This window comes from Podarcis melisellensis (genome assembly GCF_964234715.1).
Source record: "Podarcis melisellensis genome assembly, chromosome: 17".
NCBI lineage: Eukaryota > Metazoa > Chordata > Lepidosauria > Squamata > Lacertidae > Podarcis > Podarcis melisellensis.
In genome coordinates, this window is record NC_138534.1 from 8,899,480 (window position 1) to 8,923,648 (window position 24,169).

The 24,169-nt window shown below is 47.5% G+C and overlaps 1 protein-coding gene across 8 annotated transcripts in view; it reads left to right on the forward strand.

The window, feature by feature from the left end:
* Positions 1-78: 78 nt before the first annotated feature.
* Positions 79-24,169, forward strand: part of LOC309359899 (tetratricopeptide repeat protein 39A-like) — a 40,491-nt gene continuing 16,400 nt past the window's right edge. For 4 of the 8 annotated variants that reach the window (XR_014163926.1, XR_014163927.1, XM_081894249.1 and 1 more), the window contains exons 1-10: positions 8,337-8,934; positions 13,616-13,711; positions 15,825-15,956; positions 17,221-17,288; positions 18,005-18,072; positions 18,827-18,891; positions 20,099-20,201; positions 20,572-20,637; positions 22,744-22,852; positions 23,434-23,501. Coding sequence is in view for 6 of the 8 variants with exons in the window: in XM_081894249.1 (XP_081750375.1) it covers positions 8,768-8,934; positions 13,616-13,711; positions 15,825-15,956; positions 17,221-17,288; positions 18,005-18,072; positions 18,827-18,891; positions 20,099-20,201; positions 20,572-20,637; positions 22,744-22,852; positions 23,434-23,501 (942 nt within the window). In the remaining 2 variants the exon portion in view is untranslated. Of the gene's footprint in view, positions 137-4,915; positions 5,174-8,336; positions 8,935-13,615; positions 13,712-15,824; positions 15,957-17,220; positions 17,289-18,004; positions 18,073-18,826; positions 18,892-20,098; positions 20,202-20,571; positions 20,638-22,743; positions 22,853-23,433; positions 23,502-24,169 lie in introns of those variants that run through there. The other 4 variants (XM_081894253.1, XM_081894251.1, XM_081894252.1 and 1 more) reach the window with 4 other exon arrangements.

Below are 24,169 nucleotides of genomic sequence, written 5' to 3' on the forward strand. Positions count from 1 at the left end.
ACAGTGTGCAATATGTACTGGATAAGTAAAACTAATGTGATTTTTTTCTTCGGGGGGGGGCAGACATGGAGGAAAGGGGAATTTCTGGTTCTCAAGCCTGAAAGCGAGTATCCGGTGGTTATAAACATAGCTGTAGGTAAGAGCTAAAGAGTGCAGATTCTCCTGATTTGATGAGCAAAGTTGCTTTTCTCCGCTGAAATACAATGGTACCTTGGTACATGAATGGCTTGGCTTCCGAACAAATTGGCTCCTGAACGCTGCAAACCTGGAATGAATGTTCCAGTTTGTGAACGTTTTTTGGAAGCTGAACGTCCGACACGTCTTCCGACTGAGTGCAGGAAGCTCCTGCAGCCAATCGGAAGCCGGGCCTTGGTTTTTGAACGGTTTCGGGAGTCGAATGGACTCCCGGAATGCATTAAGTTCAAGAACCAAAGTACCACTGTGAACCCCGTTTGAAGGCTTCCTGAGATGGCTGTTCCACTTGACTTTGTGACTTGGCTTAGTCATTCAGACAGCATCGAGGTATCTTTGGGTAGTAAGCAAAAGCTGATGATTGAGGTGGCATGGAATTTTTTTTAAGAAGTGGGAGCAGAATAATTATGTCACTGTTGATTTACGGCTCTTTTCAGAGCAGCAGCAGTTGACTCCTAGGATGGACTGAAAAGTCACTGAGTGTGCTGCCCAGGAGTTAGAAGTTGGGTGCTGAATCCTGTGCCTGAGACCCTGAGGTTTACACGGCAGGGGCCTTTGTATAGCTTCTCTTCCCCAGTCTATGACTTAAAAATCAGAATCAATTATGCAAAATAAGCAAGCAATACACAACACTGCTTAATTTGCAAAATGTGATTCAGCTGCTTGACACAGCAATTTGATTTAAGCACATTCTCTCAGGTGCTGAGGTATTGGTGAGACAAACTGCAGCTGTGTATTTTATCAGAGATGGGTGGAAAGAACTAGAGGAGAAATGGCTTGCAAAACAAATTAAAAATTTGACCAGCTTTACTTGCTAAGTCTGAAAAGAGCAAACACCACCAACCAGACCCCTTTTGGGAAATTAGCTAATGAGTTAATTGCAGTTCTGTTTGGGCAACCAGCCACTTGTGCCCCCAGCTGCAAACATGGGACCTTTTATCCTTCCAAGTTTTGGGTGGGTGTCACCTTGAAGAGATCTGCTTCTTCTCTGTATCTGATGGGGCACTATGGACAGAATATGAAATAAACAAGCTCTCGAAGCCACTCAGTGGCAGGAAAGGGACATGGATCTCCTTCAGTGAATGTGTCTTGCTTTTTAATTTCCAAATGGAATGGGTCTGAGTGGTAAGAGCTCCAGGCAACAGAAGAAGAAGAACTCCCAAGTCCCAAGAAGACAGAAGAAGAGGGCTGCTGACATGTTCAAAATAGTTCTTGAAAGGATACTGGCTAAGTAGGCTATAAAGTAGCATCTTTCTCTTACCAAGTTTTGGGCGGCTAATAATTTATTTGTTAGATCTTGTGTTTCTCTGTGCAAGGGAAACAGGGTAAAGGAAAAGACAGGCTTCCTTGAACCTGGCAACTCCAGGACTGAGCCAAGCTATGTTTGTGGTCCAAGTTCTTGCAGCTGAGCAGCTCAGTCTGTCCTAAGTCTTTTCGCAGGTCCAGAAGTTTCAGTATTCATTTCTAGTTCTCCAGAGCAAGAAGGGCCCAACTCGTCTGGTATGTAATGTTATGCCTCCTTGACCTTTGGAGGCGTTTCCCCCCCAAGCACTTTGGTGGTCATGTGCCCACATAATGCTCCCTCCGGTTGGCACCAGCTGGGGCCTTTGCTCAGTAACCCAGGGCTTGCTCCCGTCAGTCTGGATGCTCCTCTGTCTGCTCCTCCAGGCTCCTGGCCTCTTCCATGTGCCATGTGCACGGTTGGCTCGTTGAAATGGGTGTTCTCGGTGGCCAGAGAAACTTGGCTGGGAACTGGATTCTGTTGGGGGGGGGGGAAGGCTCTGATCCCTCCAAGCAAGATGGTGATTAATGGCAGGTGTCCTGTGAGTAGCAATTCAGGTCCAACTTGCTCATTTCTGCTCCGCGTTTGGTGACTGTGTGCATGTGTGTGTGAGAGAGGGAGAGGCGTTTGCATGCGCGCCCACACACATCAGCTGTCTTTTGGCTGCCTCTCCCTAAATTGGCTAATTACTTGAGATTAATGCTTAGAAGCAGCAGCTTCCTCTCCCCTCCTGCCATCTGCTCTCTTCTGTATGGGGGGGGGGGGTGTGTGTCATTATTTGCCAGTGCCTGGATTCTGTTTTTTGAATTTGACTCCAGCTTCGTAGTTTTAACCTACAGGGGATTGCAGCATGATTCAAATACAAGGGCAGATGCTAGAGCTTCGCTGATGGAAGGAAGATCCAGCAGAAGCATTGTGTGTGTGTGTGTGTGTGTGTGTGTGCATATAACGGGTGTGCACCGTGTAAACATGGGAGGGCCTCGCCTTTTCTTAAATAATTACACTTCCTGTTCTCGGGGTCATATCAGTTTGCAAGAGGCCACAGTGCTTTCCAAGGATGGGGTTTCAGTATTGGTTGTTATCTCCCAGCACTGCTTTTTCCCTACCTGCCATTTGCCTTGCTACTTTTTTTTTCCCCCCTACTTGCCATTTGCCTTGCTACTTGCCAGAAAGAGGGATTTTTTTCAGTTGTTTAATTTTGCAGCTAACCAAGTGTGAAAGCAGAACAGGTTCACGAAAAGAAGTGTATTTGCATATCTCTCTTTTTTTGGTGCATTGAGCATATGCTTTTGCCTCATTGCACCTAACTTTTTACAACGGGGGGGCAAAAAGACAGGTGGGCTCTAGCCATAATTGGTGGCACTAGTCAAGCCACAGGATGGGGGGGGGGGGAGAGAGATCTAGATTTTATGTTTCTGCCCACAGATGGGAGGTTTGTAGTCCCCAAGACCCCACCTCCAATTTGCTACTTTGAAAAACAGATTTTTAAAATTAGTGGGGGTTTTTTAATGACCAATCCTTTGGGTCTCCCACTGTGTTGTCCACACCCCAGCCCCACTATTCCCTGCTTCTAAAAAAACACCACTTTTTAATTTAAAAAAAATCAGACTGCTCCCATAGGCTCTTGTCAATGCCCAAATGTTTTTTGTTGCATCTCCAAGAACCCCCCCCCCATTTATCCTTAAAATAATTACTGGTTACTCTTGCTGTGATGCTGAAAGGTTTTTGTGACACCCCTCCCCCAAACCCCTTCAAAATTGTGTTATCTTAATAATACTGAATTATAAAAAATGGTTTAAAACAGTATAGAATAGCTGCTGGGGAAGCTTCTGCTAGGATTTTAAAAGCAAGTGTCCTTTTAAGAGTTGTCTGTAGTTCATTGGCACATAAATGCCACCAGTTTGGTGCTTCTTGCGTCAGTTTTAAAACAAAGTCTTGGCAAGAATAGTCTTTGCGTTCATAATCCAAGGTCCACAATATTTCCCTGGACCTCAAGACACAGTGACCAAGAAGAAGCTGCTGTAGGCTGCTCTGCTTCAGCCTGTCCCCAGGACCTGTTCCCCTCTTTGGCATATCACAGCTAAGTACAGGTGGGAGGAGCTTTATAAAAGGGCACAGCCCCTTCAAGTGGGGGCTGTCAATTAAAGCCTCCAGGCTGCTTTGTAAAAAGGGAGATGGTGAAAGAGCGAAGTAGGCAACCTGGCGAGGAAAAACTTTGCTGTCCTGAGGAACAGGTCTCGGTGTTTCGATTTCTAAGAATGGAGCTGAGAGATGACCTAACCTGGGGAGAAAACATCAAAGACCTGATGAAGAGAGCACAGCAGAGGTTCTATTTTCTGAGAATCCAGAAAAATAACCTCTCAAAGGACCTGTTGATGGCATTTTACCATTGTACTGTTGAGAGTGTATTAACTTACGGTCTGTGTGTGTGGTTTGGGAGCTGCACGGTCAGGAAAAACCAATGCTGTCCAGGGTTGTAAAGACTGTGGAGGGAATAACTGGGTGCACTCTTCCCACCTTGGATCAAATCTATGCTTCCAGGTGCCATAAAAAAGCTGCAGAGATAGTGCGCACCCCGGGAATGATCTCTTTCAGCTTCTTGCTTCTGGAAGAAGGGACAGGGTTATAAAGACTAGGACTAGCGACATGAGAAACAGTTTCTATCCAAATGTGATTTTGGTTTTAAACACTGTAAGGTAGTCTTTATGTGAGTATATTGTATTCAATTATGGGGTATCAGAGTTTTTAAGGGCTAACCAGGCTGGGATAGCTGGGATAACAGGCTTGTGGGTTTTTGAATGTCTAATGTAGATTTTCCAATTTTGTTCTGCAATAAAGATTATCGTATCGTAAAAATTTGCTGAGTGCTATGAAAAGCGACTTGGGGGGGGTGAGCTCCTGTTACTTGGTCCCAGCTCCTTCCAACCTAGCAGTTCAAAAGCACGCCACTGCAAGTGGATAAACAGGTAAACGGCGGGAAGGTAAACGGCGTTTCCGTGCGCTGATCTGGTTTTGGTGTTCCGTTGTGCGAGAAGTGGCTTAGTCATGCTGGCCACATGACTTCGAAAAACTGCGGACAAATGCCGGCTCCCTCGGCCAGTAAAGTGAGATGAGCACCGCAACCCCAGAGTCGTCTGCGACTGGACTTAACCGTCAGGGTTCCTTTATCTTTACCTTTATGACATGCCAAAAGTGTTGGAGGGTGCAATGAAAAATGTGGGGCTCCGTCAGAAGGTCAGCTGGTCTGGAACCTGGTAAAAGGGCTAGATCAGGGTTTCTTCATGGAATGTGCTTGCAGTATAGGCACAAAACTCCAGGTCTTATTAGAAACGAGGAGGGCTTTTGCTGTATTTTCCTACCATGCCTCAGTTTCCAACAACCCTTCAGTAGCTCTGCAGGAGACTAAGGGACAGGCTTGGTGTCTGCTGGCAAACCAAGCAGATGATTGACAGAAGAGGCAGGCCTTCCCCTGGCACAGCTCCCCAGGGATGTCTGGCAGGAGGAGGCACGCCCCTGGAATACTGTCGCAGCGGCAAGGCCTTGCTTTGTTGGTTGCTAAGCAACCACCTCTTGAGGCACAGCTGGTGTTGGGAGCTGAGAGGCCAGATTGCAACTGTGAGGATCAAACAACTGGGCCCTTGGCACCTGTGGAAATGCCATGGCAGGAGCCTGGAAGCAATTTAGCTACCAACCCCTGAGGTAATGCCGGTTAGCATCACACTTCTATCCAAATGTTGGAATTAAATCCACTTCTCTGAGGTGCACACGACTTGCCACCTGTTTTGCACCATATGCTTCTTCATTTCTAGGCAAGGATCTGTGTGGGCTTCCTTAACGCTGTTTGTTTTGTTTTTAACGTCTGATTGTGCTTGAAGACCTTGGGAATGACAGAGGCCTGGTTGTTGACAAGAAAGGTTTTATGCATGAACGGAAGGGAAGAATAAAGGCAGCTGAAATGTGCCTATTTAGTGGCAGCATCTTTCTCACAGAGCTCTTGAAGTTGCTTGAGAGTTGTAGGATCTCTTCAGTTCAGGGTGGAGTCGGCTGATTCTGAGTCGCAGCCACAGAGCTGAAGCAAATATGCAGACTCTGAACATCTGCAAATAATTTTCTAATTTCACAATTCAGTTTTTCATGAGTTGTAAAGCAAAATTCAGGTATGTATTTTGCTTTCTTCATGCTTTAGAATAGGTACATGTCAGCTATAAATACTGACTAATAAGTAAGTAAAGGTAAAGGGACCCCTGACCATTAGGTCCAGCCATGGCCGACTCTGGGGTTGCGGCACTCATCTCGCTTTACTGGCCGAGGGAACTGGCGTACAGCTTCCAGATCATGTGGCCAGCATGACTAAGCCGCTTCTGGTGAACCAGAGCAGTGCACGGAAACGTTTACCTTCCCACCGGAGTGGTACCTATTTATCTATTTGCACTTTGACATGCTTTCGAACTGCTAGATTGGCAGGAGCATGGACTGAGCAACGGGAGCTCACCCCATCGCGGGGATTTGAACCGCCGACCTTCTGATCGACAAGTCCTAATTATCTCTTCTGGGGAACCTTGGCTTCTTTGGGAGTCTTATTGTGGTTTCCCATTTAGAGCAACAGCTGAATACAATGTAGCCACTCATATTGTTCTTTCTTTGCAATGTGCAACCATGCACTTATTAGGTATATTTTTATGCAAATCCTCAGTTTACCAGTAGGCAGTGGAAAGGACCAGCATTGGCCCAAGCAAATTGAGTGCACATACCACCCCTCTCAAATCCTCTGCAATGCAGATGTTAATGTGGGATATTTTTTCTGGGGATATGCTATTTTGAAAGCAGAGTGCTTTTTAAATAAGGTAAAGGACCCCTAGATGGTTAAGACCAGTCAAAGGTGACTAAGAGATGCAGTGCTCATCTTGCTTCAGGCTGAGGGAGCCGGTGCTTGTCTACAGGCAGCTTTACAGATCATGTGGCCAGCGTGACTAAACCATTTCTGGTGCAACAGGACACTGTGACGGAAGCCAGAGTGCATGGAAACACCATTTACCTTCCCGCTGCAGCGGTACCTATTTCTCTACTTGCACTGGTGTGCTTTCAAACTGCTAGGTTGGCAAAAGCTGGGACAGAGGAATGGGAACTTACCCCATATTGCGGATTTGAACTGCTGACCTTCTGATTGGCAAGCCCAAGAGGCTCAGTGGTTTAGACCACGCTTTACCTTAAAAAAATCAAACACCAGTACACTCCAGTACTAAAACCCATTGCTTGCCAACTATCAAATACTGCAAAGTATCAATTGCAGTTATCAAATGTTGAAATCAGATGCCACTGGCTGTCAGGTACGCAGGTATAAAATACCTCGAGAACATTTGGGGACTTCTTTAGCAGCTAAACATCTGGAGAATATTTAACAAAAGGGGTGTAGATTTCAGTTCTCTAGGATTCTAGCTACTGCACACAGACACAAGCTCCTATATCTCCAAAGCATCAGAAGATCCCTAATCAGGACCCAAATATTTTACTCAACCTCATATTCTCATGCATTTCCTTAACAAGGACTTTTAATGCTACAAGTTCTTTGTAAATTTTATCATTCCCTTGTTGGTCAGTGCAGCTGCTATTTTAGTGTGTGACTTGTGATTTGAGTTTTCTATTGCTAGCTTACTGAACTCCTTTACATCCTAGTACCTCCACAGAACAGCTTCGAAAGCCAAGTGACATTTGCCCAACGTTAACAGAGCTTAGAACTGCTCTTCTTAAAGTTTACTGGGTGCTTAAAATAGCTGTTGCCCTGTGGACTTCCCCATACCACATGGCCATTCTGCAAGACTCTGGGCGTTTCCAGAAAGCAGGTTTGGTCACATTTAGTGCAGAAACAGATCAATGAAAGAGGAAATAATAAAGCTGCCCTGTTCTTTAGGGCAGATAGCGAATGAAGGGATTCTTTCTATTCCTGAAATTCATCTCAAGGAAGCAATTAAAGTTTTTGAGGCTGATATTTCTTTTGGCGCTAACCAAGCCTAAACAATTGCAGTTTCCATAGCTGTGATTCCTGCATTGTATATGGCTCTATAGGTCCCTTCCCACTCTACTATTCTATGATTCTGGGAGATCTGTGGTAAAGGAAGCAACTTTTACCTAACCAAAATTAGAACCCTCTTGAAAAGTGCTGTGATTTTACCCATGTGTATATGCTTTTTCTTTTTGTAATCCAGTCTGGGATTGGAAATTGATTAAGGAGAAGCCGGATAGGTGGGTGGATACTATTTTCTCACCCTCAGTCTTGCCATCTGCGAAAGGGGGATAGTAAAGACCTTATCTTCCAGGACTGTTGTAAAGGCTATACCACCAGGATAAATGCATATACCTGGGGTGCTTGGAACAAGCTTAAAATGTTGCCAGACCCTAAGCAACAATCACCTTGCCAATAAAGGTCCGTATAGTTAAAGCTATGGTTTTCCCAGTAGTGATGTATGGAAGTGAGAGCTGGACCATAAAGAAGGCTGATCGCCGAAGAATTGACACTTTTGAATTATGGTGCTGGAGGAAACTCTTGAGAGTCCCTGGACTGCAAGAAGATCAAACCTATCCATTCTGAAGGAAATCAGCCCTGAGTGCTCACTGGAAGGACAGATTGTGAAGCTGAGGCTCCAGTACTTTGGCCACCTCATGAGAAGAGAAGACTCCCTGGAAAAGACCCTGATGTTGGGAAAGATGGAGGGCACAAGGAGAAGGGGACAGCAGAGGCCGAGATGGTTGGACAGTGTTCTCGAAGCTACAAACATGAGTATGACCAAACTGCGGGAGGCAGTGGAAGACAGGAGTGCCTGGCGTGCTCTGGTCCATGGGGTCACGAAGAGTCGGACATGACTAAACAACAACAACAAGCAACAGTCTGGCAAGGGGTGCTTGTAATTTTCCATAACAAAAGTTGGTGACTTGTTTCGTAAGTTTTGCACATGGATGCCCAACCCTGAGCACCTTTTCAGTAGACCCTTCTTCCCTTTCCCTCTCTCCATCTGTGTCTTAAGACAATGGGAAGGAACAGCTGGCACAGGCGCGCCTGTCGAATATCCGCAGGAGCCCTTCCAGGGAAAGCGAGAAAAGAGACCCGAAAAGCTGTCTGGTTTGGGGGAGGTGTGTATATGCATTATATTCGTGGCTGTGACTTTTGCCTGCCTGCTTTTGGTCCAGACCTCTTGCACGAGGCGCTGCCGGGCTGGGGGAGGCGAGAATCCGGCACGGTCCGGGTGGCAGGAAGGGGAGGGCGGAGTTGTCACCTGTGCTCCGCAGCCCAGGTAGGGGATGGGAGGGAGCCACCTGCAGGGCGGAGCCCGGCCGAGCCCGGCCGCTTCGCCTGCGTGTCGCCTGGCATTCCTGAAGGGGCTGCGAGTGCGACTCCTGCTCCCGGCCTGGCACCTCTCCCGGCATGGCTCTGGAAGGCGGCGGCGGCAGCAGCAGCAGGTAAGGAGGTGAGCGAGGCAGGGAAACCAGCAGCCCTCCTCGCTGCCGGACGGAAAGCGGCTCCATCTCTCCTCCTTTCCTTCCTTCCCGCTCCCCCCCCCCAAAAAAAAATCCCGCTTCCTAGGCGGAGGAGACTTTTAGGGCTCTGACTCGGGGGCACTGCAATGCAGTCTCTCTCCAAGGCAGAGGGCTGAACGGGGGGGGGGGAGCGATCCTGCGAAGAGAGGTGACCCCCCCTTTGGGCTAAAAAATGGGGGGGGGTGTGCTTTCAATAAGGAGTGGAAAAGGGAGACCAAGCCAGGGTCCCTGGGGTTCAACGGGGGTGGGGGTGGGCATAAGACAGCACTTAACAAATGGAAGGGTTTTTTTGCGCGGGGGGGGGGTGGCGAGGGAAGAGATGGGAGATGCAGGGTGTCCCTGGAGTCCTGATGCTCTTGGATGAGGTTCTCCCCAAGGCCTCCTGACAAAGGCCCGTCTGGTCCAGCCCCCTGCTGGGGCTTCTCAGTCATCTCCTCTTTGGTGCCACCAGTTATTTTGCCCTCAACCCCCCCTGCCCCCCGCCCTTTGTCTCCCTTATGTTTCCCAGGGCGGCAAGTGTAGGGTTAGGGGGAAGGCGAGTCCTTGTGAGTGACCCTAACTGAGCAGAAAGGCTACGCACATTGACCCAAGACAAAGCACACCTCTGAACGTGTGGAGCATAAAGCAGGATTTTGTGGCGTGGATTTTGAATTGGGAAGTTCTCAAACCGGGTTGGGGGCAGCATCTTGAACTCTCGTGTTGGCCACAGCCAGTGGAGCCCAGTGGTCAGGGATGATGGGTCTGATATGTTGAGAAGGCTGACCACCTCTGCAACTGGGACCTGATTTAGTTGTGGATGATCTTGCATGCGGTTTCGTTCCTTAGGAAGAAAGAGCCTCCAGCTGCCTGCAGTATTTGCTGAGAATACTGAGGGTCAAAACTCAGAGCGATGGGATGTTTGACTTTTCAAAAACCTCTTTGCGGTGTTCCCTCCCATCTGCATCCAAAGTAGAACTTCATATCTGTCTGTCTGTCTGTCTGTCTGTCTGTCTGTCTGTCTGTCTGTCTGTCTGTCTGTCTATCTATCTATCTATCTATCTATCTATCTATCTATCTATCTATCTAATCTATCTATCTATCATCTATATCTATCTATATCTATCTATCTATCTATCTATCTATCTATCTATCTATCTATCTATCTATCATCTATCTATCTATCTATCATCTATCTATCTATCTATCTATCTATCATCTATCTATCATCTATCTATCTATCTATCTATCTATCTATCTATCTATCTATCTATCATCTATCTATCTATCTATGATCTTAAAATGAAGGTGTCCAAGTCTGAAATCTGAACTTTGCATTTTATAATTTATAATTTGGTTTCTGAGGTGTAAATTTCCACCTGCAGGTTCATAAGTAAACAGTAGATGCTCAGGACAGGAGCAGCCCAGGAGATATAGGCCTCTGTGCCTTGTTTGCTTGAGGGCACACAAACATCTGGAGCCCAAATGCAGGACCAAATGGTGTGATCCAGGAAGCCAGTTATTATGGTGGTCCATTTATAGCCATAGCTGTCAACGTTTCCCTTTTTAAAAGGGAAATTCCCTTATTCCGAATAGGATTCCTTGCAAGAAAAGGGAAAAATTGACTGCTATGTTTATAGCCCCTCTTATTTCAGTGGGGTTTGTGGGGTAATCATGATTGACATGAAAGGTAAGCTGTGCTGCGACATCCACATTGCAGAGTTAGTGCCTGGGCTGAGATGGCTTCAGGTTAAGCGTGTGAGGTGGCCATTAATGGTTACAGGCCACTGTGACAACTATACTTCAGCCAGGATCTTCCTGACTTGCTATCAGTGTTAGAAACTCAGATACAGTATATAAGCTAGGGGTCCAGCGGCTCCTTAAACCCACAGTTACAGTCGCCAAAACGGAATGCCTAGTTGCCATTTTGGGGCCAGGCGGCTTCAAAGCCATATTTTTCAATATGATGTTTTGGTTCCTGAAATTCATTCTGACTGTGCAGATAAAATATAATAGAGATTCCCAGGCATGTATCTCAAGATGGTGGAGACGTCAGGCACCATCCTGGAGCCTGAGCATCTTCACTTGGTCGCCAATGGCCGCTAGCCAGGTGCAAAATGCGCCTGGCGGATTTCGAATGCTGCTTGCTATATATTAGCTGCTACTCTGCAATTCAGAGCAGTGGCTCCTCATGAATGGCTTTGTGATGGACAGAAGTTCTCTGAGATCTCAGGCAAATCTCTCTCTCTCTCTCAGATCCTGATATTTACGATCAGGATTCCTTGGAGTGCTGCAGGTGGTGCAGCTATCAAGTTGCGTATCTGGTAGGATAGCGCTAAGCACCCTCTGCCTGAGAGACCCTTTAGGGTGAGGAACCTGTGACCCTCCAGATGTTGTTAGACTCCATCTCCCAGCAGCTCTAGCCAGTGTGGCCAATAGTCAAGCATGATGGGAGTTGTAGTCCAGCAACATCTGGAGGGCCACTGGTTCCCCAGTCCTCCTTTAAGTGGACGTCTCTAACTTGAAGATGAAAGGCTCAGCGGTGAAAGCAAAGCATCCTACATTTAATCCCTGGAACCTTCTAGGAAAAGACTCCTGCTTTAAATACTAGAGAGCTGCTATCAGCCCATGTAGATAAAACTGGGTTCGGTGGCCCAGTGCAGCTTGCTATGATAAGCCAGGGATTGAAGCAGGGATCACCAGGGACTTAGCCCTGTGGCCAACCCAGTATTTCTGGGACTTGCCCCATCTCCCTCAGAAGACCATCTGGAGCGTCAGCAGGGCATGTCTGGCCTCTGAGGACCCAGGTCCTCGGCCCTGTTTGAACAAGGTGGGGTGGATGTGCTGGCAAAGGCCTTGCCAAGCCTGTGTTTGCTTAGTGTTCAAACTTGGTAACTCTGTGCTTGCTGGAAGGGCTGAGTAAAGTGCGCCAGCTGGGTGGGAGGTTGTTGCTTTCACAAACAGAAACACCAGGCCCTTCCCTTCTAGCCTCTGCGGGAGGGAAGGAAGCAGGAAGCCTTCCCCTGATAGCACGAGACAAAATCTGACTTTCTTAGGCCATCCCTGTTTCCCCTCTCAGTTCAACGAACCCTGTCCTAATACCTCACAGGGTTAATCTGAGGATTAGTTAGATGAGGAAATGGTATTTACGTCTCTCTTTAAAAACATTTTTTTTTAAAAAACCCCTCATCTACGGCTTTATACTGTACACTGAAAAATAGTCACTCTGGTAACGCTCTCCTAGGCAGGTCTTGTCAGAAGTAAAACCCATTTAGTGGAAACCCCACCGTCAGGAGCAGTCTACCTGCTGCTCTCCTCCACCACCACCAGGCACTAAGCACGAAGAAGAGGGCCATTTGCCCAACCACCTCATTCCCAATGCGCCTGATCGGGGGCTGGGTTCTGGACCGCCCCATCCAACCCGCCCTCCCCCCCCCCCGTACCTGGTACTTGAGCTCTATGGAGCTGTGGCCTGGTAGAAGCACTCCCTCTACCCGACCAGCAGCAAGAGGGTGAAGGCAGCATCATGCAGGGTGCGCAGCAGTGGGTGGGCCTCGGTGAGGACCCTGGGAGGGCCACCAAGAGCAGCAGTGGCAGCTGGAGTGCAGAGCCTGCAGCTGGCAGCATCCTTGGGGTCCTTCTTGTGGCCAGAAGGAGAGTGAAGCTGGACCGCCTCCTTGGAGAGGAAGAGGTGACTGTGCTCAGGAGATATGCAGGTGGCAGAGGGCACACAGAGCACAGCTCCAGCCTCCCACTAAGAAGGGGTGCTACACAATTTTCTCTCATTTTCAAAATGAGCCAACTGACTTGTGAGGAACCCAAAAACAAGTCTTGTGCTCTTCTGCAAGACTAAAAGATGGGACATTTCGGAATCCGATCAAACACCAGGATGGCTTCTGTCATTCTGGGATGTCCCAGTTAAAAACAGGATGGCTGACTGGTATGTATGACACACTGTTATGCCTGTCTGAAGCTGCTGGTGCGAAGTGTGGTTTTGAACCATGGACCTCTTGGGCATACATTGTGGCTGGGGCGACCCAGTCAGATGGGCGGCATACAATTATTATTATTATTATTATTATTATTATTATTATTATTATTATTTGTCTCCTTTTAGGGCTCCCACTTAGACTATGTTTCTCTGTACAGTGGTACCTCGGGTTACAGATGCTTCAGGTTACAGACTCCCCTAACCCAGAAATATTACCTCGGGTTAAGAACTTTGCTTCAGGATGAGAACAGAAATCGGGCGGCGGCACGGCAGCAGCGGGAGGCCCCATTAGCTAAAGTGGTACCTCAGGTTAAGAACAGTTTCAGGTTAAGAACGGACCTCCAGAACGAATTAAGTTCTTAACCCGAGGTACCACTGAAGTAGTATGTCGTGCCAACACTTAAATCACATGGCTTCCCCCCAAGAATTCTAGGAACTGTAGTTCACCCTTCACAGGACTACAATTCCTGGCTTGCTTTCCAAACTACAGTTCCCAGGCTTCCGGCAAGGGGTGGGGGTGGGGAAGCCATGTGATTCAAATGTGTTCTGAATGTGTGGATTGTGACTCTCTTACCAAAGGTCTCATGGGCCATTTCGGGGGAGGCTAACTGAGCTCTCTCTTTCTGCACCTTCCTTCTCCGCAGCAGCTCCCTGGAGGCTGCCCTGGCCGAGTGCACAGAAGCGCTGAACTGCTTCCTGAAAAACCAGTTCAGTGAGAGCTTGGAGATGCTGCAACCCAGGTGAGTGGGGAAAGGGCCTGATCCAGTCACCTTTGCAGAAAGTAGGGGACGGGGGGACACATCAGACCCAGGGCTTCCCTCTCCTCCCGAATAAGCTGTTGAACCTTCCTCCAGCACTCCTTCCCTGGAGCACCTGAGTGGCCCTTGGTGTGTAACCAAAACAAATTGGTAAGGTGGAACGAAGGGAGTCTATGGATAGTGAGACCAAGTGGCCTTGGAGGAGAATTTGATTTGTGCACTTTGTCATTGTTTCGAACTTTGTAGTCACTTCTGGCTGGAACAGGGTGTGTGGTTGTGCTAAGAAGGATGTGACCAAATCCATAATAGTAGTGATAGTGTTGTTGTTGTTTAGTCGTTTAGTGGTGTCTGACTCTTCGTGACCCCCTGGACCAGAGCACGCCAGGCACTCCTGTCTTCCACTGCTTCCCACAGTTTGGTCAAACTCATGCTGGTAGCTTTGAGAACACCATCCAACCATCTCGTCCTCTGTCGTCCCCTTCTCCTTGTGCCCTCCATCTTTCCCAACATCAGGGTCTTTTCCAGGGAGTCTTCTCTTCTCATGAGGTGGCCAAAGTATTGGAGTCTCAGCTTCAGGATCTGTCCTTCCAGTGAGCACTCAGGGCTGATTTCCTTCAGAATGGATAGGTTTGATCTTCTTGCAGTCCATGGGAGTCTCAAGAGTCTCCTCCAGTAGCGATAGTAGCAATATTTTAAAACAACAACACAGTGGAACAACAATTATTGGAGGGAGGGGGACTAGAAGCCTTCCTGAGACTCCCTCCCCCTGGTATAAGGCGGCATATAAATTTAATAAACAACAACAACAAGTAGCTCTGCACTACCTCATGCAGGGAGCAGCGAATCGTAAGAGCAGGCGTCAGCAAAAATCACGATGCAGGAAAAACTGTGATGCCAGCCAATGTCTCCATGTACTGTAGCTCCATCCTTATTTCAGACACAGTGATATATTGGTATATTGCGATGCTTAGCTGGTGATATATCACACGATGCTGAAAACCAGATATCGCCCAGCCCTGGTCTAGTTCCAGTTTAGTGATGTGGTATAGGAGAGGAGAGTGACCTGGAAATTACCTGCAAATGTAAAACAAAAAAATTATAATCCCAAATGGGAGAAACCACTTCAACTTTTGTGGTGGTGCTTGGAGTACCAGAGCACATCCCACCATTTAGCATTCTGGAGGGGTTGCAAAACCCATATATTAATTTCACATGACCTTTGGAAATTGAGACAAACGCCTCAGCCATGGCATGTGACTTTTATTGGTTGGCTACAGAAATATGTATTTAATGAGGTCTGTCAAATCTGTGGAGTTCGTTACTGTGCTTTAAATGTTTTGTGTGTGCGTGCCCAATCTGCTTTTTGTTTAAGGAAAGCAGTATGCAAATACCTTTAATGGTAAGCACCTCTGTGCAAGTTAGAAGATGGAGGTTTGCACCTTTTGTGCACGCTGGAAAAGAAATGCGAACAAAACCCAAAGCCCTCCCTGTGTGTGGGAGGTTGCTCCTGTCTTTGCCAGCAAAAGCAGAGGAAGAAAAATAGATGAAAAGGAGAGTTCTGCTTTTCCTAAAAGCAGAAGAATGCCATTGAATATTGTTCTTCAAACCTCTCCCTGTCTTAGAAAGACCTCCTGCATGCTATTATTCTCACAAAGCTTCATTTGTAACTTCGTTAAGTATGTGGATTTCTGGCAGTGGCTTCAAAGAAATTAGACTGGTTCGAATCCTGGTTCATGGGTTCAACTCAGCAGATAGCTGGGCTATGTGGATTCAACCCCAGCAGAGTCTACGCTGGGCGGAGGACATTCCAAAATCTTCAAGTGTTGACCCTTCTCCTTTTTATAACTTAATGAACTGTGATCAGGAATGTGACCATCTCTTTCTTTCCTTGTTATAGTGCTGGGCATTGATTTTCAGGTGCATACGGGTGAAATTCAAATGTCTCCCCCCCCCCCCCGTCCCACATCCTTTTGTGGGCAAATATGAGAAACATGGAGGAAACAATACAACCCTCCCTAGCTATTGCCATCACTAATTAAAAAAACTATATTGCCTGCAACTACACCTGCTTCCTTTTTTTGATCCCTTTCGACAGGGCCAAAGAGAGCATGTACCATGCCTTAATCTATGCCACCATTCTGGAAATGCAAGCCATGATGACCTTTGAGCACGACGACATTGTTCATGCTGGACACACAATGAAAGAGGCACAGGAAATCTGCCAGAGGTGGGGACAGCCTGGGGGAGCTTTTGGGGTGGAGAATAAGGCCTGTTTCTGTAGGGCACCTCTGAAGGGGTGTCTGGTCAAGTTAGTAGCTTCTAAATGGGGGGAGGGGGTGCTCTCGCCCAAAACCTCACCTGGCTGCATCACTTGTGAGTGGGTACAGTGGTACCTTGGTTCTCAAACTTAATCCATTTTGGAAGTCTGTTTGACTCCAGAAACCATTTGAAAACCAAGGCGTGGCTTCTGATTGGCTGCAGGGTGCTTCCTGCACAAATTAGCTATTCTTTCCACCTCTCCTCTAACCCCTCCCCCCATTCAATTCACCCTCTATTTAAAACCATTTCTTATGAGGCAATAATCAATATTTATATTTATGGACTGGACGCGGGTGGCGGTGTGGGTTAAACCACAGAGCCTAGGACTTGCCGATCAGAAGGTCGGCGGTTCGAATCCCCGTGATGGGGTGAGCTCCCGTTGCTCTGTCCCAGCTCCTGCCAACCTAGCAGTTTGAAGGCACGTCAAAGTGCAAGTAGATAAATAGGTACCGCTCCGGCGGGAAGGTGAACGGCATTACTGTGCGCTGCTCTGGTTCGCCAGAAGTGGCCTAGTCATGCTGGCCACATGACCCAGAAGCTGTACGCCGGCTTCCTCGGCCAATAAAGTGAGATGAGCGCCGCAACCCCAGAGTTGGCCACGATCGACCTAATGGTTAGGGGTCCTTTTACCTTTACCTATATTTATGGACATATTTTTTAGCTGGTTTTGTGCCCCCACATCGCCTGCGCTCCTGGCGGGGGCCCGCCTCACACCTCTAGTTACAGCCCTGCCTGCACTCAAGCAGAAGCCGCGCCGGACATTCAGCTTCCGAAAAACGTTCGCAAACCGGAGCGTTTACTTCCGGGTTTGCGGCGTTCGGGAGCCGATTTGTTCGACAACTAAGCTGTTCGAGAACCAAGGTACCACTGTATTTCGTTTTCTCCTCCTGATCCAAGTCAGGATTCAATACTACTAAAGCCAGCTGCTCACAGGGGAGCAGGAAGTCTTATACCCTTCAGAGTTGTTTCTTTAAGCACCATTCTCTTCCTCAATTTGAAAATGGGTCTTCAGGGGTAGATGGGAGTCGTTGGGTGGGCATAGGCTCAGGGGAGGGGAGGGGAAAGGTGTTGGTGCTGACAGCCCAAAGATGATGCCCAGCTTGCATTCTCTTGGGGTTGGGATGGAGGAAGTGGAACCTAACTATGCATCCCTTTTGGGGTTCCTCTGGTAGGTTTCGGAGGAAAAGCACAGTGACCGGATCCTTCTCCAGTCGGCTAGGCGGAGATTCCTGTACTGAAGGTGAGAAGAGTTGGGGGGCTCAAGACCACTGCATTTTTTTCCCGGTCTATGAGGGGTGGGGAAAGCTAATGTTTGTGCACTAGCCAGAGACATCTGGAGGCAGGTCGGACTACAGTCATACCTCATGTTACGTCTGCTTCATGTTACGTTCTTTCAGGTTATGTCCCGCAGTGACCTGGAAGTACCGGGAAGGGTTACTTTTGGGTTTCGCCGCTCGCGCATGCGCAGAAGTGCAAAATGACATCACACGCATGCACAGAAGCAACGAATTGCAACCCACACGTGCAGAGACGTGCCACTGTGGGTTGCATTCTTTTCATATTGCAAACGGACCTCTGGAATGGATCCCGTTCGCAACCAGAGGTACCACTGTATATGGATCTTGGATCCAGTACAGAAATCCTTACATTACCTTCTCTGGCTCGTCTTGATGTAGGCACAGGGTAGCTTCTGGAAAGGAATAAATATAAGGTGTGCAATGTCTGGAGGTTCCCCCTGACTTTTGGGGCAGGGAATATTCATTATTGGCTGATGTGTTGCAAATAAGTAAACAGTCCAGCTTCCAAATGTTCGCAAGATCCATGGTATTTTTTCTTTGGCGCTACTGTTTCCAGTGGGTGAATGTGAATGTTTAAGGGTTGAACAGAGGAGAACATGGTAAGCCTGGTTAGGAATGACACATGTCTTCCCTGAACCTGTCCCTTTCCCCATTGCAGAGGAGCTGCATGCAGAAGTGTGCTACGCAGAATGCTTGCTGCACCGGGCTGCCCTCACCTTCCTGCAGGTAAGGGGAGCTTCTCTCCACTGCAGGGCACAGGCCACCAGGGCAGCAGTTTTCAAGTGGTGGGGCAGGACCCCTTGGCAGGAGGTGTCCCATTGAGAGAGGTCTTGCAGCAGGTGGAGTCAGAGGCATTTTCCTTCCTGCAGCAGAGATTTAGCATTGCAGCCACTCACACTTCTATGTTAACTTTGTTGTGCAGGTAAACAGCCACTTTTCTTCCTCCTTTCTCTGATGGGTTGGATTTCAGGAGGCAAATGTCTCTGGTCCACCTTTAATTGCAATATATATTTAGTGCCCCAATCCACAGATTCATATGTAACACAAGCCACAGACTGCATGCAAGGATTCTGTATGCTGCCTTATGGGGAAGCCAGGCAAGAGCCGGCCAACATGGAGCAATTCCCCTTCCTGTTCTCCGATTAGCTTCCACTATCCATGCCTGGGATGGGGACCCTGCAGCCTTCCTGATTCTGTTGGACTCCCAGCAGCCCCAGTCAGCATGCCTGGCCCAATGGTCAGGGATGATCAGAGCGGTCATCCAACAACATCCGGAGGACCACAGCTTCCCCATTCCCAATCCGTGCCAAGCTTGGAACCAATGTGCCCAGGTACCCACTGCTTGTACCTTCCCTTTACAGCAGCGACCTGCAATGGATGCTTGCATTCAGTTGTCCCGGAGGCATCACACAGACACATCAGCTCCTTGAGTTATCTTCCTTAAGCTGAGGACTTTTCAAAATTCCTTTTCTTCTTTCAGGATGAAAACATGGTGAATTTCATAAAAGGAGGAATCAAGGTGCGTAGCAGCTACCTCATCTACAGGTGAGTTGTGGTGACAGCTGGCAGGGCTGGAACAGCAGAGTAGTATTGAATCACAGGTAGCACAAAGTTGGGAATGAGAAGCAGCACCAGTGAAGGGTATGAGATGAAGAAGAGGGTGCAGGACTGTTAAGTTGTGGGCGAACATATCAGACGACACAACGATTCTTCCAAAGCAGCTCTTTATTTGTAAGCTGGAACAGAACTGAACTGAGGAGCTCAGTCAGCCTGCTTATATAGAGCTCCACTAGAATGCAACAGTAACCATTTTCTGTAACTAGCCAATCACTGAATGTCACTTTCGATTCTTCATTTGCATACAAACTATCCAATCACTGAACGTCACTTTCGACCCTTCATTTGCATAACTATCTACAGTATCCCCCTGCTGGCCCAGGGTGAGAACTTAAGTACATAACAAGGAGAACTGGATTCCATGCCAGGTTCAGGAAGGGAGAAGTTTCTGGGACAATCTGCGCATGCAGAGAAATTCAGCTGATACAGAATCCCTGCACCATAATCTTTCCGTTGGTTTGCTAGGGGTGTGTGTGTGTGTAAGAAATATTCACTCCCCCCTCTCTTCCCCCTCCATTTGAGCCTGGAATGGTACAGTCCCAATAACATGTGATTTATCTTTGTGTTGTACGCCAGCAGAGGAATGTGTGTGAGAAAAGTCTGAGATGTACCTACTGCTCCAGCATGCATCCCACATAGTGTCAGGAAACCACTCCCAGTTTTTGGATGCTTTCACATGAGAAACTGTCTGTATCTGAGAGGAGAGGAAAGAAATGTCCATCTGCCCACTTACTTGCCAGATTAGCACGGAAATGGCCACAAGTGTCATGGACATCTCTGGAAAACTGGGACAGCAATATCGGTGGCCATCCAGGACATGACTGCCTTGTTTGACAAGCATTTTCTAGACTGACCGTTCCTGAAATGTGTGTTGGATGTTTGAATCCAGAACATACCCCTTCTTTGCCTTAAAGCAATTTTGTGGCGAGGGGGGGCGGGCGGGCAGGAATTGCATTTCCTATTCACTCGTATCCCCTGTCACAACAATGAAGTATCTTCAAACTCTGCGGCTCAAGGACAGGGTGGGAGTGGTCTAGTGGTTAGGAAAACTGTGAGTTCGGATGCCTGGGTTCCATGCTTCACTCCTGGTAGGTGAGGGTGCAGTGGGGTTTTCTAAACCTTCTTACATTTGCAGGGAGCTCAACAGCTTCATCCAGCCCAATCAGTTGCCATCGAGTTCTCCTTCTCGCGCCCATCTGGAGGGAGGAGTTGCACTGGGCATTGGTGCCTTCAACTTGGTGAGTCTGCATGCGCTTCCCCAGCGGTTATAAGGACAGAAACTGAGTTACAAGCAGCAGCCCATTGGAGTTAGTCATTTTTATCTCTCCTCTCCTTCCCTCTGAAGGGAGTAGCTTCTCTGTAGTTGTTGCTGGGCTGCAGCTCCCAACATTCCTGGCCACTGGCCAAGCTGGCAGGGGCTGGTGGAAATTGGAGTCCTAACAACATCAGGAAGAGACCACACTGTCTGCTTCTGATGTGTCCATTTGCAAGTGGACCACACTCGAAAAGTGGAGCTTTCCACTGCTGAAGAAAGGCAAAGTCTAGGAGGAGGATTTCTCCCCAACAAGTGTGTCCGTTGTCATTCATGTCAATGTCTTCCTTCCACAGACGCTCTCCCTTTTCCCACCCCGAATCCTGAGACTTCTGGAATTTGCAGGGTTTTCAGGGGACAAGGTATGACTGCCTGCCCGTGTGTGTGTGTTTGAAGAGGCAGAATGTGGTCTGCTTATTTCTAGATATAAATGCTGTCATTTACCTATCTAGCTCTGTATATCTACTTTGATGGGTAGCATCTGTCTGCAACCTGGGGCAGAGAAAGCTCTTTCCTAGCCCTGCTTTCTGAGCTTAGTTTGCCTGGAGATGCTGTCGACGGGACCTTCTGCATGCTCTAGCACCCATCTGGCAGTTCCCTCCAACCACTTAAGATGTGCAGAGGCTTTTCTAGAGATCAAGGCAATTATTTCTTCCTTCCTCTAATGTAACTGTAGACCAGGGGTAGATCGTCCAACAGGTAGATCGTGATCTACTGGTAGATCACTGGACATCTGTGGTAGATCACTGGCTCCCCCCAAAGAAGCCCAAGGAATTTGGCTCCCCTAGACATTTTAGCCCTGCAGCCCATAAAAAGAAGCTCCACAACAACTTTGACCTGAACCCCTAAAAAACAGGGCTTTCCTTCCTAAAAATGCTCAACAACTTTGACCTGAACCCAGGGTAGATCACTGCCTGTTTTTAACTCTATGAGTTGATCACAGTCTCTTGGGAGCTGGCCACCCCTGGTGTAGACAATACCATCCAGATATTGTTGGACTAAAAGTCCCACCATCCCTGGCCATTGGCGGGCTGGGATTGACAGGAGCTGTGTCTGACATCTGGAGGCCACCTCATTTGCCTAATCCAAACCTACAAAGTGGGTGGGCCTGACCTGAACCTTTCCATGTTTTTAGAGGTGTCACTGAAGCCGTGTGTGGTCTGACAGGTGTATCTAAGGACTTGGATCTAGAATGCTTTCTATTCATAGTTCTTGTACACACTCAGGACTTGCAAGACCTGGATCAGGTGGACTGGCAAATAACACCCAAATCCTGCAGCTGCAGACCCTCCCAAGTGTCCCTATTTTCCAGGGACAGTTCCAGATTTACAGAAGCCGTCCCAGTTTCTGATCTTCCTATTTTCATCAGAGAAATGTTGGGAAATATAGAGTTATCTGACCCTTGAGCCATTTGAAGGCAGCCCTGTATAGGGATTTTTAAAAAATGTTTAATGTTTTATTATGTTTTTATATTGTGTTGGAAGCTGCTCAGAGTGGCTGGGACAACCCAGTAGGATGGGTGGGGTATAAATAGTAAAACAACAACAACAACACAACAATTATTATTAGTATCATCATTATCATTTTAAAAAGTTTGTTTATTTATACTTTTCAAGTTTATACATTTCACTAATTTTATACATTTCACTAATTTTACAATCATATTGACATTTCAAAACTTGACTTCCTTCCCCCTCTTTCTGCAGTTCCTTAAATTTATTTTTTATATCTTCTGCATATCCAAAGTAACTTAATTTGCTCATTTATAAATCATCTTTAAATATATACTCTTATAAAACTGCAGGTTTTTACAATAATCCTGCCAATGTTTTTATCTGTTTATAATTTAGCTGTAAATATTCAATAGACCATTTCCATTTTTTTATAATAAAAAATTGTTATCTTGATTTCTTATTATTCTGGTATGTTTCGCCATTTCTGCGTATTCCATAAGTTTTTGTATCCATTCTTCCTTTGCTGGGACTTCTGCTTTTTTCCATTTGAGGGCAAGTAACATTCTTGCCGCTGTAGTCGCATACATGAATAAGTTCCTATACATTTTAGGTACCCAGAACTACCTGTTATTGTTATCATCATTGATAACATCCCTATAGTCATCGGAGAAATGTTGGAGGCTATGTACTTGCCGCCTCAAGCCATCACTTCCAGGCCAGAGACACGGACAATGCCCTGATGATCTTTAAGGCTATCTATTGTGTGCTGTTTCGTCCCTCATGCTGGGATGGGTGTTGATGTGTTTGTAGTAGGCCTCTGCACCAGCTTGTTCTTTGATTAGCTGAGTATTTCCTGGGGAATTATTCTGGTGAAGCCGGGTCTGTTCATCCAGAGACCTTTGCTGAATGGAACTCTCACATGGCTGATCTTTGTTGCGTTTACCCACAAAGAGCTGTTCCCTCCGACTCTCTCTCTCAACCCCCACCTTATTTTTATTTCTTCTTCCCCACCAGGATTACGGTCTGCAGCAGCTGCATCAGGGGGCCACCACAGCCAACCTGCGGGCTTTGCTTTGTACAATGTTGCTCCTCTGCTACTACACCTTCCTTACCTTCGTCTTAGGTAAAGTATTCTCTCCACCTTTGGGAAGCAGAATAGAAAATGGTGGCCTATAACTGGGTTGGCAACAGTAAGGCTGGGAAACTGGGGCCCCTTTTCCCCATTTGGAGGCTTTTATTCCATGACCTGCTTAGGGTCAGTCCTTCGGCTCAGTATCTGCTCAGATGTAACGTCTCCTGCCACAACTGGCTTATGCCACTTCATTGGGGTCTATGCGAATTCTTCTGATTACAGAAGTTGGTTTGTGGGGGGAAATGAAGGAGGGCCCTGAGGCGGGTGAGAGGAGGGAGGGAGGGTACAGAATTCAAATTCAAATCCTTCTGATATTGACTGAACTGGGCTGGAGATGTGTTGTGTGAGCTGCGAGTTTCCTTTCAGCCATGAGCTAGCTAGAGTTGGCCTTAACAGCTTGAAATTACCAAATGGGAGAGAGGTGTCTCCCCTGGGACACTGCAAGAGAAGCTGGAGCAAATCTTTTGGTGGTGCAAAGTATTGTGACCTTGCTCTGCTTAGGGACATCAGGGGAGAGGGTGCCCTTTGGGAAGATGCTTAACGCCACCCCCTTTCTGTGCTCCCACCACCAGGGATTGGTGAAGACAATTTTACAGAGGCTGAGGCCCTCCTGAGTCCATACCTCGCCCGCTACCCTAAGGTAAGGCACTGTGCGGATGATTTGCGAAGTGCTGCAGGCTTTACAGCACTCACCTGATACCTGTGCAGTCACCTGTGCTCCTAACTGGTGATCTATAAAGAAGCACCCCTAGCCTAATGTTCCTAAGAGAGGGACTAGTTAGGCTTTTCCTGCCCCACTTTGAGGCAGTGGTGTGGTGCTCAAATTACAGTGGGGCTGGGATACAATTCCCTTTTGTGTCAGCCCCCTTAGCTACTATTTCCAGAAGGCTAGAAAGTGACCTGTGGATTGGCTAAAGTTGAGTGTGGTGGTGGAGCTGATGGCCCCAATTGGAGCACTTCTGCAGCAGACAGCATGCCTTCTGGTTCAGGGTTTTTGCCATATTAAGATTGCGCTCTTTTTCTCTCTTCCCATCCCTGTCTCTGTGCCCCGTGTCTTTTTCAAGACTCAGGCCGACTCTGCATAAGCAGCGGAATGGATTGGTAGAATGGACTGTGCCATTTCGGACCGCAGGTGGGGGATCTTTTTTGTTTTTTTTGTTTCCCTCCCCTAAATTCTCCCTTGGATATACGTCTCCTTGTAGGCAGAAACCTAGCACACCAGGGAGGGAAATGGGATTAGGACATTTGCCCGCAATGGGCTGGCTTTCTTCTTGAAATGCATTCAGATAAATGGGATGCATTCTAAAA